The following is an 18,876-nucleotide window of genomic DNA, read 5'->3' on the forward strand; positions in this document are numbered from 1 at the left end:
ATATAGACTGTAAGCAAGCAGGCCCTGTGCTAACTACTCTTTAATACATTACTATAAATTTCTCACAACAACCTGGAAATGTAGGTAGTGTAAATGCCCATTTTGCAGGCAATGAAAATAAAACAGAATTAAGTAACTTGCCTACACTCTTCAAGGTCTCTCCAAGCCCTGGTCTCTTCCACTGGGCTACCCAGCCTGTTAGCTGAGAGTGATCCTCTTAGTGGAAAACAAAGGTGTCCACTTACAATCATCTCTGTTCCTTATAAAAAGAAACATAAGTATCTTTATCTCAAGATAAATTTGTTTAAGTTTATTTATATAAATAATCTCTACACCCAATGTGGGGCTCAAACTCATGACCCCGAGATGAAGAGTCGCACGCACTTCCAACTAAGGCAGCCAGGCACCCCTCAAGATAAATTTTAAAGAGCTACTTCAGTTTTGTTTTTTAATCTACTTCATGGTGATGGTATTTTAAAAATTAAACCCTTCTGATAATGTTAGAAACAAAATTCTACACCGCAGCTAAGCTTAGTTAAGCGGTTCAGATATCTATGTGTATGTGTCTGTGTCTGTGTATACGTGTGTATTTTTAAATCTTTTCAATATATAATAACTGATAAAGGATAAATACAAATTTACATGAAAGTAAATTTAATACATATATTGGAAGATATGTGTTAGAGCTGATATTCAACAGTTGCTTCTATTGATCATACTCTGAAACATCAGAAAGTGGCCATCTGATGTACAGAGACACCTCTTTTTAACTGCATGTTTTGGATGTTTTATAAACTAAATTTACATTTTATAAATTAAACAAATCATACCTAAAGAGTGCAGGGTTAGGCTTTTACTTATTTTTACTTTGAAAGATACCTAGATAATTGTTAGACATCATTCCAGTGGCATGGATCATCTATGTTGTTTACCTACTACTGTTGATTATCTTTGCACAGTGGCTCATTATATTAAGAGTTATTAATAGCAGTTTCAGACATCAATTAAAATAATACCTAGGGCTTTCCAGCAAGGATAGGCTAGCTAAAAATCTTTATGTGGGATCCACCTTGGACCCCTTCCAGATCATTTGGCCTTATTTGCTTTGTTCTGGCTTCTTTCTCATCAGCCCCGATTAATTTTACCTAAAGCATTTATTATGCTTCCTGTTTTATATTTTCATTTCTATAGAACAATACAAGGTTTATATTGATATATATCTAAGTATTTAGTAGTTACGTGTTCAAAAATTCCAAATTTCAGTATGTAGATCACACAACCACTGCATTATAGGGCAGAGAAAATAATGTTATCCCCATATTTTAGAAATGAGGGAACTGAGACTCAAGAAAAATTAAGAAACTTGTACAGATTCACACAGCATTGCTGAGACTCCAGTATAGGACCCAAACCCAATTCTGTTGACTCTAAAACTTGAATTTTTTTTTCACTGTGCTTCACTATCTCTCTGATTTTAATTGCATTGGAAAACTGATTCTGTGGAAGGGAAATGTTCATGGAATAATAGAACTACCATACATCCAGAATTTTTTATTGATTTATATTTATCTTCAACATCTTGTAATTTCAAATAATTTAACATGGTCTTAATACAAGAAAATAAGTGCCATTTGGCCATTACTTATACATTTTCTACTTCCCAATTTGAGGATTTACTGAATATACCTTCTGGGAATAAAAAACATTAAACTTTGCCGGGAATAATGCATAAATGAAATTTTGAGGGAGACATGTTTTTCTCATATTTACTTTATCACCATGAAACTTTATCTCTCCATATTAGAAGATGATCTGAGAGTGTAAATCTGACTTTGAAGGGTTTTTTTAATGTTTTATGCTTAAGCTACATTTTTTTCCTGTCACATTAAAAACAGACTTCGTTATACTGCTTACACTTGAATTTTGTGTGAGATATATGGAAGTAAATGTGTGTAATGAGTGTCAAAACATTTTGTGCCAAAAATAAACTTAATGTCACTTAAGCACAAAACCCAGCAAGCACATGATAGGAAATAGAACCATAAAATTCTCTAATACAAATTTTTAATATATAATATGTTTGCAGAAGCAGAGTTGGAGAAGCTTCTACAAAAATCATCGTTGTCCTTAAGATTCTTTACAGCTTTTGTGTTTCATGGCACTGTTATTCATCATTGCCAACAACTAGTGCTCATCAAAAACTAAATAAATTTTACTCCCTGTTTGGTTAGTCATAGTGATAGCATGTTTTTTAAAGGAGAGCATTTGTTTGTTATTCAAAATTGGCTAGTTTTCAGGAGAAAAATATGATTTGCAGATTACATTCTCGTCTTCCTTTTCCAAATGAAATTTTGAATGTGTTTATTACTTGACATATGACATATTAGAGAATCATCTGGTAAGATAAAACCCTCATGTTAGTATTTGGTATGAGCTTGTTTTAATATGCGAGAACATTTTTGATACAATGCCAAGAAATAAGTATAACTTTAAGAAATAGTCCATTTAAAAATTCATAATAAACTTTTTGCAGTTAAGTCTGTGTGGTCAGAGAGAAACTTTATACTACAATATTGTAAAGCTATGTCCCATTTTTAAAGTTAGTATAGTTTTAGGGTGGTGTAACTGATGAATACAATAGTCCTTCCACTATAGTATATATGAATAACCTGGAAAACAGCAAAATGTAGGTTTCACCACCTTTGGAACCTCCCTCCCCTGCCTCCCACCACCATCCGATTCAGATTTAGTCAGTTTGAGATAGGATCCAGAGAATCTGTTAGAGGTGATTTTAAAAGGTATTGACTCCCTAAGAGACACTAATCTAATACCTGCTTTTAAAAAAGAGTTGGTCTAGGTTTTGAAGATGGTATTAACTGTTTAAGACTTGGTTTCTACTATGTAAATTGTAGTCATCTATTATCCAGAATTTAATGGAGCACTGCTGACCACCCATAGACTCTCTGGGCTCCATTTCTGTGAAGTGAGCACCTGTCCCGTGCAATCTTCTAGGAATCATGAAAGCTCATGCGATCAAATAGGAGCACTTTGTGCTTCCCAGAAATCAAACTGAGTACATTTGGAGCATCATTTTCTTTCAGTAAGTGAGATATCCCTATGTAAATACGTATTTAATTTCCATTAGGTCCTAACTAAAGTACCTATGGATTTCTTTGTGGATGACTTAGAGCTTATCCTTCCCTCTCTCTCACATTAGGTTGCCCTTAGACATTGGAATACATGGAATTTCTTCTGTAAGAAAAAAGGCCTTAGGGTGGAGACAAATTCTTCCACTCTTATTTCTGTCTGATCATGTTGTTGTTCAGCAGTGTGTATGCTGACCCGTGACTGCCAGTGGCCATGCCAGTGACCACAGGCACCAGTGGGCATTCGATTGACATTTTCTCACTTCTGCAACAGAATGTAACAATGAAATGTGCACACAGACCAACTGTGATGCCCCCCCCCCGTTGTCACTGTAGGCAATATACAAAAACATTTTCATGAATAAAAGGTTCTCAAAGACTGTTCTCATATGCAGATTTAATCATGTGCACAGCCTTTACAAAGAAAATGGAGCCAGATGTGGTTCACCATTTATAGTTACACAGATGGCTCCAAGCATAGAGGACTACAGTAAATTCAAAAGGAATTCCTCATGAAACTCCAGTGGAATGTAATCCTAAATTTAGAGGGAAGATAGCAGTGGACTAAATTCAGATTGACTTATGCTGATTTACACTAGTATTTTGTGGGTTTGGAAAAACCAGGCTGCTAAATTGTTCTTAATTTAAACGCATACAGCTTCTGATGTTTCTGCCAGATTAACTGTTGGTGCTCTTTTTGCTGGTACTAATGCTATTGGAACACTACTGTTCCCAATTTTTGGCGTCTGATATGATGTATAATTGTGCCTATTTCATCATGCTAATTTTTTTTCCGGGTAGTACATGTTTTTAATAATACAAGACACAAACACACACACACACACATACACATACACACACGTGTGTGTGTTTAGTTTACATAATTTGACCAGACACAAAAATTGTATTTGTTCTTTATTTTAAAAAGTGAAAATGTAAAGGAATATTCTTTAATATTTAAAGTACATACTTTGTTTGGATTTCTTGTAAGTCTAGGTAATTGTACCTCTGATAAAATTAACTTGAAATACTGGTATATAGGTCCATGCCTTTCTTAAGATTCCATATGTGAAATGAGAACATTGATAGAAGGAACAGATTTCATATTTAGAGAAACTTCTAGAATTCCATTTATTTTTATGTTCATATTATTTTAAATGCAATAAAAATATTCAATATGTAAAATAGACACACAATTCTTTTCCTTTGAAAGCTATGCCTCCCAGAATAGTATCTCTCTTGGAATAAAACCTCGAGACTAGCTGGGAGCAACATTAAGGGCAATTTTCAATAACAGGTTTTTCTTCCATTTACTTCATCATCAGTACAAAACCAGATTTTATAAATTTTTGTTTCATTTACCGGGTTTAAAACAAGGAGAAGGGTCAAAGCTGCTGATAATTATTCAGTCAAATCAAGCTTCACAGATAATAGTTTTCTGCTGAAATACAGGTCAAGATCAGTTTTTCCAAAACCTGGCTATCACCTGGGGAAGCTTTATAAAACTATGAATTCCTGGGCCCCAGGACCTTCATTTTTAAATCTCCCTGAGTATTTTCAGTGCAGCTGGTCTAGCACCAGTGTTCAGTTTATCAGCACTGGCGCAAATAAATGCTGGGATTTCATCACTAGTAGATTGTAACGAGAGTTTAAACTGCTGCACTTTTACTGAGGAATAACATTTCTGTCTTCATCCTTCTTACCAGGGTGTTCTCGCTGGGTTTTCATCCTAGTCGTGAACAAAGTAAAACTTTGTTCTTAGTCTGTTATTGCTGTTTGTGTTTTAGGACAAAAACTATATTATCACTACTTCTTCACAGCAGAATTACTGTCTCATCGTTCAGTGTGCTATCATTTCATGGCCAGAATTTTGTGAATGTGTTATTAGCACAGACTCAGTAAAAGTTTCAGATCTTAGCAGTGAAGATCAGGTGGCGAGCCCCTGTTCTCTGTGTTAAGAGGGTTTGTATGTGGGAGAGAAGAGTTTTATCTGAAGCCGATGGCTGAGGTTTGGAATTGCGGATTCCTTTGGAGTATGTACAGTATCTAAATTCCTTTACTAGTCCCACAAAAGCTGCACACTGCCAACTTCTCTGACTGTAGAGCTCTAAATTAAGGCCAGTTCCTTTGCTCATCCCACAAACCCTTTCATGTTTGCTAACCGCAGCCTGAGAAAGGCGCCTTGGTTTCAACAGCAGCAGACCAGCATATGTTTACTTAATTCCTAAGACATGATGACAGTGGTCTCTGTACCACTAAAAGCTTTTCTCTTTCGTATTTTCGGTCGAGGCCGATTTCCAGGCTCTCCTTGCATGTCACGTGTGTTTTGCAGTGCCTTCAGTGCTGCCCACGAAGAGCAATGGAAGTTCAAGGAACAGCAGCTGAAAGTACAGATCGCTCAACTCGAGACTGCCTTAAAATCTGACCTAACAGACAAAACTGAAATCCTTGACAGATTCAAAACCGAAAGAGGTACACATAAAACGACTACTGAATTATTCATTTCCGACATCTGTGTTACTCCTGGTTATTCACCGGCTCAGTCAGCGCCCACTGTGGCGCCTACTGTTTTGCCAGGCACCTTGCTCCATGTAGGGGACATCGCTTGCATTAACAGCCATCCACTTTCATGAGTCTATTGGTCGCTCCAAATTTCCATTTACTCAGCCTAGCATATACGCCAAAGGAGTTATTTCTTCACCAGAGATACTTTTATTCAGGTTGCCTTTCCTTTGTTTTGTTCTGTTTTGTTTTCCTAAATGTCAAGCCTTGCTGTATTCAGCAGTCGACAAGCATTTATTGAGCCACCAGTATGTGCTAGGCACTGTTCGAAGTTCTGGGGGACACAGCAATGAGTAAAACAAAAGCCTTGCCCTCATGCAACATAAATTCAATAGGGAGAAACTGACAATAATTAAATAAATGTGCAATGTGTCAGGTGGCGGCAAGTGCAGTGGGAATAAAAACAAAGCAGTGTAAGATGACAGAGGAGCAGAAGTAGTTGCTTGCTGGTTTTGGTAGGTCGAACAGGGAAGATCTCTGTGATAATTAGATGTCTAAATCTACTCTGTGACAGTGAACTTAAATACCAGGAAGACTTGTCAGGATGTCCCTGTTAAAATAATAATCATTAATAAGTTTCATATACGAGTCACAGATCTCACCCTTCTCATCTCATGGAAATAAAATAATTATAATTAAAGTAGATGTCTGATTTACTAGATTATACACACAAATGCACAACAGGGGAATTGAATTATTTGTTTCAAACGTTGTATCTGTTGCTCATCCACTACATAAACCAAGTGATGTGATAATAAGGTTGCTTCTTTTGAACATTTGCGATTCTGTTGCATGAGAGCATTTCAAAGTTTAATGCAGGCTCAGTTAAAAAATAAAAATTACATATCTTGTCAGTACTCTATATATTGATTTAGATCACAATGCCATATTTTATTAACTATGAGAGATTTTTTTTTTCCCATTTTGACATCTCTGAAGTTGTGATGCATCTTGTAAATGATAACATTTTAAAATTATGGTCTGACCTTTTTTAATATTTTAAGTCTGAAATCGATGTAGTCTTAGTTTTGGTGAAACACATAAGCAGTATTTATCTACCAAGTGATTGAATTTTATGAAAAATTATTTATGAATTTTTCTTGGGAATATTGTGAGTAGAATAAGATGATGACGTGATTTGTGACTGGGTGGGTATTTAAAAGTTTTGATGTCAAAGATATATAGTTCCTGACTTTCATGTGATACTTAACAGTGCTTTTGTTTAGTAGCTGCTCAGTAAATACTTGTTGACTGAAGGAAGCAGAAGCGCTCTGTATTCCCTGTTTTCTGAAGACAAATATAAACTGCTCATTCTTAAAGGAAGAGAAATGAAAAAAAACCTCTCTTATTTCTGTGCTTTCTGTATTTCCCTAAATATTAAAAATTCCAGAACTCTTTATCTCTAAACATCTGAATTGGTCTCTGGAAAGAAACTCTTAAGGAGATAGAAACTTGGTAGGCTTTTTTTTTTAAACCTATCTGTTGTTGTTGAATTAATTCCAAAGCTTCTTTTAAATGATTAAAATTACAGTTGCTAAGTTATTTTAAACCACCATTAATCCATTCCTCATCTTTTTTTTTTACTAGTTTTTATGTCTTTTTAGGATTTTTTGAATGATTAAAAATAATGAATGTATAACATTAAAGTTCAGTAAACAAAAAAAAACTTTCTAAAAGTCATTCAATCACACAACCACAAGATAATCACTATTAATATTTTTATGTGTGTTCTTCCAGAGTTGTTTCTATATGCATAGATACTGTTTTATAATGTGCTTTTTTATTTACTCTATTATGAAATCGTTCCTGAGTATAAATGTAAATCCACATCATCATCATTTATAATGGCTGTCATAGTTTTCCATGTGAGGATGTACCAAAGATTGTTTAACAGTCTTCTGTGGATGAATTTTTAAATACCTTCCATTTTTTTAAGTATCATAAACATCTTTCTACACAAATCTTTACACGTTTATTCATATGTTTTGTTAAGAAAAATTGCTAGAACTGAATCTTTTTAATACAATTGTTATTTTAGTTATTTTGCTTGACTACCTGAAATGTATAGATCTAATGATTTAGGTTTGGGGGTTTTTTGTGAAAATGTTACAGTAGATTATAAGAAAAATATTACAGTCTTGAACCATTTTTTCCAGGGAAATACTAAACAAAAAGAACTGAAATGATCTGTATGAGGAAGTCTTTTAATATTTAGAAAGTTCCTTTTTGTATTACAGATTTTGAAATTGTTTCATTTTACTTTGAAGTCTCTTCACACATTTACCTTTTCATGTATCAAGTGTTCCTTGCCAGAAGATGTTTCCCTGGGTTCTTAGAGTCATTCATCTAACTGGCAAATTATTTTTAGAGAATACTTACCTCTTTATTCAAGGTACAGATTAGTTTCAGATTGTGTGAATATGTGGGAGAAGGATATGTAAATGCAGTTTGCATTTGGTTAATGCTTAAATTAACTGCATGTGTTTAAAGGCCCTGCTTTTGAAAGTTCCTTTCTATCTTTAGCTGAAATGCATAATTCAGCATAATGCATATGGTTATATTGATCACAGCTGAAGATATTAGCACAAAGGAGCTCTGAAAATTGTTTAGTTGAATTGTTCTCTGCACTCTGCTTATTAATGGTGTGCTTGAAGAACATAATTTTGAAAGAGTAAAATGTTATCTCATTTGAATAAAATGCTGTTTAGCTTAACCTGCTTTTTGTCAAATCATAAGGTAAAGAGGTTATTTTTCATCTTGTACAGGATGCTTTGATTTTTCATATTATAATTCAGCAAGTCTATCTCTTTTTTGAACTACAGCGTCTCCGTGCTTTTTAAAGAGCCAGGAGTTCTATCCCCAATAAACAGTTTGAGAAAGGAAAAATGTTGCGGATAATTCTACATAAAATTTAGTAGAGAGAAAGGTACTGGTATTTAGTAATGTCATCTTCCACTAATAAGTTATTTTCTCAGTAATAACACCCTAGGTTTAAAAAGATCAATGAAACGGGGACATTGTTGTGGAAACAGAAACCAGCAAAGGAAGAAACATTTGAATAAGTTTATTTATACCTACTAGCATATCATTCTTAGGACCCTGCTCTGAAATATTGAAAGAATAGAAAAACTAGAGCATAAAACTAGAAATCAAAATACACTGTCTGGATGAAGGTGGAGTAATCATGTCTTTTACCCTTTACCTCATTCTCAAAACCCGTAACACTTCTTGCAGGCCAGAGAAGGAAATTATATCATCCTCAAGACCTTTGGTTTTACATTTTTCTTACTGTATTTACCTTCTTTCTGTTACCTAACCATTCCTATCTAGATTTTTTTAACCTCATAAATAAAGCATTCCGCATTCTTATAATAACTACTCTGTAACCGAAAAAGTTGTTTATCTCCTCTACGAATTCGTATTTATTATTAATCCTAATTTTTAGTTTAAAGACAGGTATTTGACCCTTACCTTCAAAATTTCCGAATACTGTTCTCATTTGGAAACTCTCTCATTTAGGTCACTGAGTATTAGCAATTTATCCTCTAGTATAACCTTTTAACCTTTTATCGATAAGATGAAAAAGGTTTATATATTTGATATTAAAATGTCTCTGCATACCCCAGAGTCACAGTGTTTTTCCTTTTTAGTTTGCCAGGAAATACGTGACATTAAAAATATCCAAATTTAGTCCCTTTCTTCTTAATTGTGTAATTTACGATTTTCACTTACATGTAGCATTTCTAGCTGGGGAACACAAAGCATTATAAAAGTCAGAAATGTATTTTTGTATAAAATGCATTCAGTGTGCAAATGTATTCATGTAAGGAATTCTTGGCAAATGTGTTGGCTTTTTTGTAATAAATGGAAACAAAAATGTACAACTTGAATTGAGGACTTTTGATAAACACAAATCTGTGAAAATAGGATGAGATCAGTGGAGACACTTTGGATGACATGGTTTAGAGCTAGGCTACAGGGAGCCAAAAAGGATACTTGACCCCCACAATGAACTCTGTTGAAGAGTATGCTTAAGGACATGAGACTAAAGAGTAAATTTGGTAGCTAGCTTTTTTTTTTCTTTTAAGTTAAGCATATGTTTAATGCAGGGAGTAAAAAATTAGTCTCTTTATGGATTTACTGTCTCCTGTAGCTCTACCCTGTGCTGTTGCTTATGGGTTCAGGCGAATGAGTGTCTGGGCGAACGTAACCTATCTCTACTCCTTAACAAGAGCTCTGGGTCCATGTCCTACCAATTAACAGCACGAACTCAATGAATAAAGAGCACACATGAATTATTACTGATGCTACCGTGCGCACTGGCTGAGAATCCATTACTCCTATCTTAACAGATTTGTTCAAAGTGTAGTTGATTAAAATTATGGGTTTAGTTATTACCAGAGAAATTATGTTGTTTTAATAAAAGGACTTGATGCTAAATTGGGAAAAGAAAACTTAAGGAAGTCGATTAAAACACTAAAAGACAAAAACACATTTTTTTGCATGCCTTTCAGGACCCTTAATAAGTAAGTAAAAATCATAGATTTAGAAACATATTTTCTTAGGTATTTAGATAGAATGTTCCTTTGAAGTCCCAGAGGCCACAATTTCCTTGTATTAATGCTGTGAACTTAAGTCTTCAGTTTTTGATAAGCAACTGGATCATATGGTAGACACATGATAGTGTTCATTTGTTCCTCATTCTCTCACTGCCTTTGTCTAGGTGCTAGCACAATTTCCTCTCTGACCAGAGCAATACTAGTTCGAGCTTGGTGTGTATCAGGAATTAAATTAATTTTAAATGCGTTCTTATGCCTCATGCTCTCTTACCTTTCTAATTGTATCAACTTTATTTTTAAGACCAAAATGAGAAACTCATTCAAGAAAACAGAGAACTACAGTTACAGTATCTGGAACAAAAGCAGCAACTTGATGACCTTAAACACCGCCTGAAGTTTTACAACCAGGTGAACTATTTTCTTATTTAGGAAATAAACGCCAAATTTTTATCTCAATATTTTATGCCAGGAGGAAACTATGCGGCAAAGCAAAAGATTACAAATGTATTACTTAGTTTCTTAATTCATGGTTATTAAGCAGTTTACACTTCAGGGGAGATTCTGAATAGTTGGAATGTCTCTTATACTTAGTTTCTTAATTCATGGTATCAGGCAGTTTATGCTCCATGAGGATAATCTGCATAGTTGGAATGTCTCTTGTACTTTTCATTAATATCTCATTGTGAGCTTTTACTTACTCTGTCTTTTGCAGGAGAGTGATATTAATGCTGATGAATTGAGTGAAGCTCTCCTGCTTATAAAGGTAACTTTCTGAACTTCACCATGAATTTCATGTCTACATATAACTGTTTCAGCATAATGATGACCCTTGTCTGTAACCCTTATACTTGGAGAATGAATTATTCAGGAAAGTGGTCAGGTGACATTTAGTTACAGCATATACATATTTCATAATGACATCAAAATTACATTAAAATAGACCTCAAAAACTCTTATTTAAAGCACTTTCTCCAACTGTAACAAACATTTCACTTTTACACGCCTCACTATAAAACTAATCAATAATTTTCTGTCCTAAGAGACCTTGGTACACCCTATTATCTTAAATAAAATATTGAATTATAAATGTTACCAGAAGATATTTTTCAGTCCTAGGATATTCTGTTATTTATAAGAAGACACGAGAAAATACATTTCTTTCCCTTTAGATCAACACAGTGTAGCTTTTAATCAGTTGAAGAAATGGAAATAAAGGTACATGATTCTTCTTTATGTCATGAAGTAATAAAGTGTTTTTTGAATTCTCTGTAATCGTTCCAGATGACTATCCACATATATTTTCTGTATCAGGATGGTTTTGTTCCTGATGGAAAATGGAAATATATCTGTTTTTAATTAATGATTATTCCTTGCTATATCTATATTAATTCACATGATACGTTTTAGAAACTGTTATTTCAGTAATAAAACATGTTTTTGTTTTAGGCTCAGAAATCACAAAAAAATGGAGACCTTTCCTTTTTAGAGAAAGTAGACAATAAAATTAACAAAGATCTAGAACGCTCCATGAGAGAGCTACAAGCAACTCATGCAGAAACAGTGCAAGAACTTGAAAAGACGCGAAACATGCTGATTATGCAACATAAAATTAATAAAGATTATCAGGTAATGTGCTGCACGAAGACAGGAGAACAGGCTTCCTATGATATTCTACTGATGATTTACTTTTCTAAGCAGTATTATGTATTATCATCGGTTATAATCTCTTACCATGTATTACCACATGGCTGGAATTTGGCCTTGTAACTAGGTGCTTAGAGTAAATAGTTTAAAAACAAATAATTTTTTTTTTAAAGATTTTATTTATTTATTTGAGAGCGAGAATGAGAGAGAGAGCATGAGAGGGGGAGGGTCAGAGGGAGAAGCAGACTCCCTGCCGACGCGGGACTCGATCCCAGGACTCCAGGATCATGACCAGAGCCGAAGGCAGTCGCTTAACCAACTGAGAGCCACCCAGGCGCCCAAAAACAAATAATTCTTTAAAGGCCCTGGTTTTAGAGCAGAAACAGCGGCCATGAATTTACCTGTGCTGTATTAGCACATCGTGCGAATGCATCGTAGCTCTCCTGCCACAACCACATGTTATCTTAGCCTTTAACAAACAGGAAAATTACCCCCAGGAGAAGGAATCTGGGGTCTTGTTAATTTTGTTTCTGATTTAAGAACATTGCCAAGCATAATTTTCTAAACTGTAAGCTATTTGAGGTCAGAAAATCACGGTTTACAGCTCCCGAGATCCCCAGGATCTAGGAAATGCTTGAGTCAGAGTTGCTTTAAAAAATGAAAATGGAACTAATCCTAAGTATTGAAACTTGTTATCTCATATTTTTTAGATGGAAGTTGAAGCAGTGACCCAGAAGATGGAAAATTTGCAGCAAGATTATGAACTCAAAGTGGAACAATATGTTCATCTTCTTGATAGCAGAGCTGCACGCATTCAGAAACTAGAAGGTACAATTCTTTGTCCACAGTACCTAGGTGAACGGATTTTACGGGAGTTGAAAATGTCATCCAAATCTACATTCATGATTTCTTTCGCTCTGTTTTTTTCTAGTTCAGAGCTGTAATGAGAATTTACCAGAAAGGTTGTTTTTATCTGATTCTTTTCTACTCAAGAATTTTTAGTAATTTTCTATTGCTTTCCAAATTCAGTATTGCAGGCAAAATTTCAGAGTACTTTGTGGAGTACCGCAGAACTAACTTCACCACCCCATTCCTCATTTCTCTTCTAAGCAAGCTATGTATCTCATCCAAACAAGTCTGCTTGCTCTTTGTCAGATTCACCTTTCTCAGTCCTATCACTGTACCTTTGCTCCACCTGAGCCTCCTTTTTACCCAACATATACCCTTTTTACCCTGCTTGGAAATCTAACCAAATGCAATGCATGCCTCTGCCAGGAAGCTGGCTCCCATCACTCCTAGCCATTCCTCTACTTGAAATGTCCTTGCAGTGGTTTCCAGAATTGAGCAAGCATGAAAATCACATGAGGAACTTGTTTCAAATGTAGCTTCCTGGGACCTACCCCTAGAGATCTGGGGGTCCATGATTCTATATATTTAGAAATAACTCCGAGTGATTCAGATGCAGGTGCAAAACTATACTTTGAAAAACACTAGACTTAGTACTTCCCATTTTTCCTCTTATGTACTCAAAAAATATGTGTGGGGATTATATTATGTAAGTGTTCTTCACTGTTGGAGTTTTGCATATTCCCTGTGACTGCAATATAAATTCTGTGAGGCTAAGTACTGAGTTTCTCTTTCATGTCCCCTGCCATACAATGTTTAATTCGAATGATTGATGCCAGCAGTAATTTTACACTCTTAAAAATTACTGAGGATCCCAAAGTCCTCTTGCTTATATGGGTTCTACTTACCATACTAAGGATTAAAAGAGAAATTTTGAAAATATTTATTTTACGTCATGCTAAAATAATAATAAACCCATTACATGTTAACATAAATTACAGTATTTATTTTTTTAAAGCTGTACTTTCCATACAAAAAAAAAAAATAGTGAGAAGAGTGACATTGTTTTAAATTGTTTTACATTTTTTTAGTTGTTTGACGTTTTTGCAAACTTTTTGGTGTATACCTTAATAGAAAACAGCTGGGTTTTTAGAGCTGCTTCTGCATTCAGCCTGTTATGATACCACACATTATGTAGTCTGGGGAACTCCATTAAACACCTGTGGGAGAATAAGAATGAAAAAGGCAAGTGACATGTCAGGATTATTTTAAAAATAGTTTTGACCTCACAAACCTTCAGAGCAGTTTCAGAGACCCTCAGGGTTCCCAAAGCACACTTTGAGAACCACTGCTTTAAGTAGAAGGGTTCAATAAATATCTTTATCTGCCCGAACGGTGTTTTCTAAAAGTCAAAGAGCAGTATATACCTTTTATTTCAAGTAGAACTCAATAAAAATTTGCTTAATTGAATTTTCCTGAATAACAAGGAGGTCACATAGTTTGGGATTTTCATCGCTTTTAGTCTTACTAAATCTTCACCAACATATTTCGTCTGTCCCCTAAATTCATTGATTGATTCCTTAAACATGCTCAGGCTCTTGATGCATCCTAAACAATGTGCTAGGCAGGGAGAATCCAAATAGGAAAAAAGAAAAAAGCTCAGGTACCATCCTCAAGGAACTCATAAGATGGAGCACATAGCTATCCTATGTACTGAGCCTGGGTGGCTCAGTAGGTTAAGCGTCTGACTTCGACTCGGATCGTGATCTCATCGGGTCCTGGGATCTCCCTGCGTTGTCATGTCTGCCGCCCCTGCCTGCCTCAGGCTCCACGCTCAGCGGGGATTCTACTTCTCCTTCTCCCTCTCCCTCTTGGTCCTCCCCCCTGCTCATGCTCACTCACTCACTCTCTCTCTCTCTCAAATAAGTAAATAAAATATTTTTTTAAAAGAAAGAGCACATACATAGAAAGTTATACTTGACCATGAAGAGTGTGAAGCTAGGAAAATGCAAAAGATACCAAGGAAACATTGAGGAGAGAATGCCTATTTAAACCTGAAGATTCAGAGAAGACTCCACAAAGTAGGTTTGGCATCTTTAAAGATAACAGAATTCACCACTAAGGAAAAGCAATGAAAGGCATTCCAGACAATAGAGGATGCAGGTAAAAATGCCCTAAATGTGAAGCACTGCCTTTCATTTGCAAAACTGCACCCAGATCTATCTAATTGGAACTCATAATTAGTTAAAGGGGGAGAATCTCTCCAGGTAAGGCTGGGAAGAGCCAAATCATGAAGGCCCTGTTTGCCACCTTGAAGAGTTTGAAACTTAATAACCTGAAAACCACTAAGCCATTTTTAAGGTAGGCAGTAATACACCCAGAACTACATTTTGGAGATTATGCTATAGTTATTAGATTATGCTATAGTTATAAGATTTGAAGGAAGGAAGCACTTCGGGTGCCATAATAATCTGGGTAGTAAACACTGGGAATGTAGGTAAGGTAGCATTAGTGGACAGAGAATGGACAGGGACAAACTTGGAAAGACTTGGAGACAGTGTTGAATAGTAGTGACCCTATGGATGTGGGGACAGTTAAGAGAAAGAGAAACTAGAACAATTCTGTAGCAACAAGCTTAGGCAACTGGATGAATGCTAATACCAGCACTTGAGATTCAGAGTACAGAAATAACTAGAAGAGAATACTCTACATTGGCTCTATTCTATTTTGGATATGTTGAGTTTGATGTAGCTAGGGGATATCTAGACAGTGGGCCCAGCAAGCCATGAGATGTATGGGTCTGGAGTTCAGGAAATAAATCTGAATTAAAAGTGGAAAAAGGAGAGTCTTTGCATATTGATAGTAGCAGAAGTCATAAAAGATGGAGGTTACCCATAAGAATATGTAGACTAACAAGAGGATAAAAACAGGACCCCCAGCAAACTATGAGAAAAAGAAAAACCCCTTAAAAAAACAAGAGAGGTAGAAGGAGAAGCAGGGCAGCTGATGACATGGAAACCAAAGTAGGACAGAGGTTCATAAAAGGGAAAGTGACCATCAATGTAAAGGAAGCAAAGAAATCAAGTGATACAAGAATCAAAGTCTGTTCCATCTAACAATTAATTCATTATTGGTGACCTTTTCTGGAGCAGTTTCATGAGAAAAGTAGGGCAGATACTCTTTGGAGGAGGTTGAAGAGTGTCTGTTAGATGAGGAGTTGTAGACACAAGCATACGTTACTTTTTCCAGAAATTTGGATGTAACATGGGGATAAAATGTGTATCTAGAAAGAGATATATCTGTTTAAAAAGCAGCTTTATGGAGGTACAGTTAACATACTTTAAAACTGCACATATTTGAGGCATACAGCTTGGTGAGTTTGGGCCCATGGCTACACTGTGAAACCATCACCACAATCAAGGCAATAAACATATCCATCACCCCAAAAGTAGAAAAGTGGATATTTTAATAAGCTGAAGGGAAGGAGCCAGTGGAAAGAGAAACTGACTTTAAAAGAGAGAATATAATAAAGCAGAAGCAGAGGAATAAGGAGAATCCAAATATTTACCTCAGCTGTTCATTCAAAAGCCTTTTTTTCTTTTTTCTTTTTCCTTTCCCCTGGTACAGGCTGTATTATAACTTGAGTTGTAATTTTGTTGTTAATAAGTGATGTCAAAACAAAGGATGAATTTTTGTAGAATACAACATTACTCACAGAAAAACAGTGTAGTCATAGAATTTAAGACTGAGACTCTTCACAAAAGCAGTTAAGACTTCATACCACTTCAAAAGCCAGTTTGTATCTTCATATGTCAATATTTAAAAATATCTAAACTGTGTGTCTTCTCTTGCAGCCCAATTAAAGGATATTGCCTATGGCACCAAGCAGTATAAATTTAAACCAGAAATCACGCCAGATGACTCCGTTGATGAATTTGATGAAACCGTTCACTTAGAACGAGGCGAAAACCTATTTGAAATCCATATCAACAAAGTAACCTTTTCTTCTGAAGTTTTACAGGCATCTGGAGATAAAGAGCCTGTCACTTTCTGTACCTATGCTTTCTATGATTTTGAGCTACAGACAACTCCCATAGTGCAAGGCCTTCACCCAGAATATAACTTCACTTCTCAATATCTCGTTCATGTTAATGACTTATTTTTACAATATATTCAGAAGAATACTATCACTCTTGAGGTCCACCAAGCTTACAGCACAGATTATGAAACAATTGCGGCAGGTCAGTTGAGATTCCATGAAATTCTAGAAAAAAGTGGTCGAATATTTTGCACAGCAAGTTTGGTTGGTAAGTACAATCTTATAAGCTTTGGATATTTGAATCACTAATTTGGTTTATATATTAATATGGTATTCTACATTACTGTCTTCTCCTAGGGATTCAAGATGCATTGAGGGTGGGACAGTGTCCCCTAATTGATCTGCCCACAGTTGATTGGACTATCCTAAATGTCATTGGTGATGTCAATTGCAATGGCTATTAATTTTTTAAAAGTTTATAAGTGCAAATATTTATTTATGATATTAATACCCTTTTTTGATTAAACATTAATTGTAGTACATTCATCAAATATTTTTTAAGAGCTTATGTTATTGCTGTTACTAGGCATTGGAAATACAGTGGTCACTGCTAAGTAAGACAGACAGAGCCCCTGCCATCATGTAGCTTACCTTCTAGAGGGGAAGACAGGCCATAAAACAAATATATATTTCATCAGATGAAGAAAAATGAACAGGCTAATGAGAGAGATGGAAGGTTGCTAATTCAGATAAGGACTTCCCTGGTGGTTGACAGTGATAAAGACCTGAGTAAAGATCCATGACAGGATCCGGGGGAAGAATGTTTCATGCAGAGGTAACAGCAAGTACTAAGGTGGAGGGACAAACATGACATGTTGGATGAACAGCAAGAAGGCCAGTGGCTAAAGCAGAAATGTGATTAAAGCAATAGAAGGATGACTACACAAAGTCAGTCAGAGAAAGGCAAATACCATATGATTTCACTCATATTTGGAATTTAAGAAACAAAACAAATGAACAAAGGGGGAAAAAAAGGGGAGGGGGATGGCAAACCAAGAAACAGACTCTTAACTCTAGAGAAACAAACTGCTGGTTACCAGAAGGGAGGTGGGTGGGGGATAGGGAAATAAGTGATGGGGATTAAGGAGGGTACTTGTTGGTGATGAGCCCTGGGTGATGTATGGAAGTGTTGAATCGCTAAATTGTTCCTGAAATTAATATTACACTGTATGTTAACTAACTGGAATTTAAATAAAAACTTTAAAAAAAAAAAAAGGAAAGTACACTTTAAAACACACACACACACACACACACACACACACACACACAAAAACAATGTAAGGACCAGATCATGCTCTAGAAACTTGTAGGTCATGGTGAGGCAAATGGATTTTTTTTTCTCTGAGTAATGAAACCCATTGGAGAGTTTTGAGGAGGTAAGTGACGGGATCACACATAGGTTTTAAAAAATCAGCCTGGGTGCTGGGGAAAAATAGTCTGTCGGGGCCAAGAGGGAAAACTAGGACCATTATCAGGCTATTGCATTAATCTGTGGAAAGATGATAGTGGCTTGGATTAAGATGGTAATGAGAAGAGTGACAAGAAGTGGTTATTTTCAGTTTATGTTTGATTAACTTTAAGACTTGCTTATCAATCAAATGGAGAGTAATGAAGGTAATGGAGAAGACAAGAATTTCTGGCATGCACAAGGAGAATCATGAGCCCATTTATTGAGATAGGCCTGGGAAAGGAACAAATCTGAGGAAGAAAATCAAGAATTTTGTTTAACAAGTTAAGACTGGCTGCCTGTTGGACAGCCAAGTGGAAATGGCATGTGGGCAGTTGGATACACTAGCCCTAGCCGGAAGGTCAGGGATAAACATATGAAAGGAGGAGTCATTACCATATGGAATCTATTTTAAGCGTTTGGCCTAGGTAATATCATATAGTGAATGTACACAAAGGGGAGAAAGTGGCCAAGGACTGAGCCTTGGAAAACCACACAGTTTAGAGTTCAGGAAGAAGACAAGACACCAGCAAAGGAAACTAAAGAGTGGCCAGTGATTTAAAAGGCAAGCCA

General features: G+C 35.7%; 1 protein-coding gene across 2 annotated transcripts in view; it reads left to right on the forward strand.

Moving 5' to 3' along the window:
* The window catches only part of RPGRIP1L (RPGRIP1 like), a 100,056-nt gene that overhangs the window by 27,733 nt on the left and 53,447 nt on the right, over positions 1-18,876 (forward strand). For both annotated transcript variants that reach the window (XR_014140870.1, XM_031027340.2), the window contains exons 10-15: positions 5,479-5,618; positions 10,569-10,675; positions 10,980-11,030; positions 11,714-11,893; positions 12,622-12,739; positions 16,612-17,064. Coding sequence is in view for 1 of the 2 variants with exons in the window: in XM_031027340.2 (XP_030883200.2) it covers positions 5,479-5,618; positions 10,569-10,675; positions 10,980-11,030; positions 11,714-11,893; positions 12,622-12,739; positions 16,612-17,064 (1,049 nt within the window). In the remaining variant the exon portion in view is untranslated. The remainder of the gene's footprint in view (positions 1-5,478; positions 5,619-10,568; positions 10,676-10,979; positions 11,031-11,713; positions 11,894-12,621; positions 12,740-16,611; positions 17,065-18,876) is intronic.

This window comes from Leptonychotes weddellii, chromosome 16 (assembly GCF_054177405.1).
Source record: "Leptonychotes weddellii isolate Sample4059 chromosome 16, ASM5417740v2, whole genome shotgun sequence".
Classification (NCBI taxonomy): Eukaryota; Metazoa; Chordata; class Mammalia; order Carnivora; family Phocidae; genus Leptonychotes; species Leptonychotes weddellii.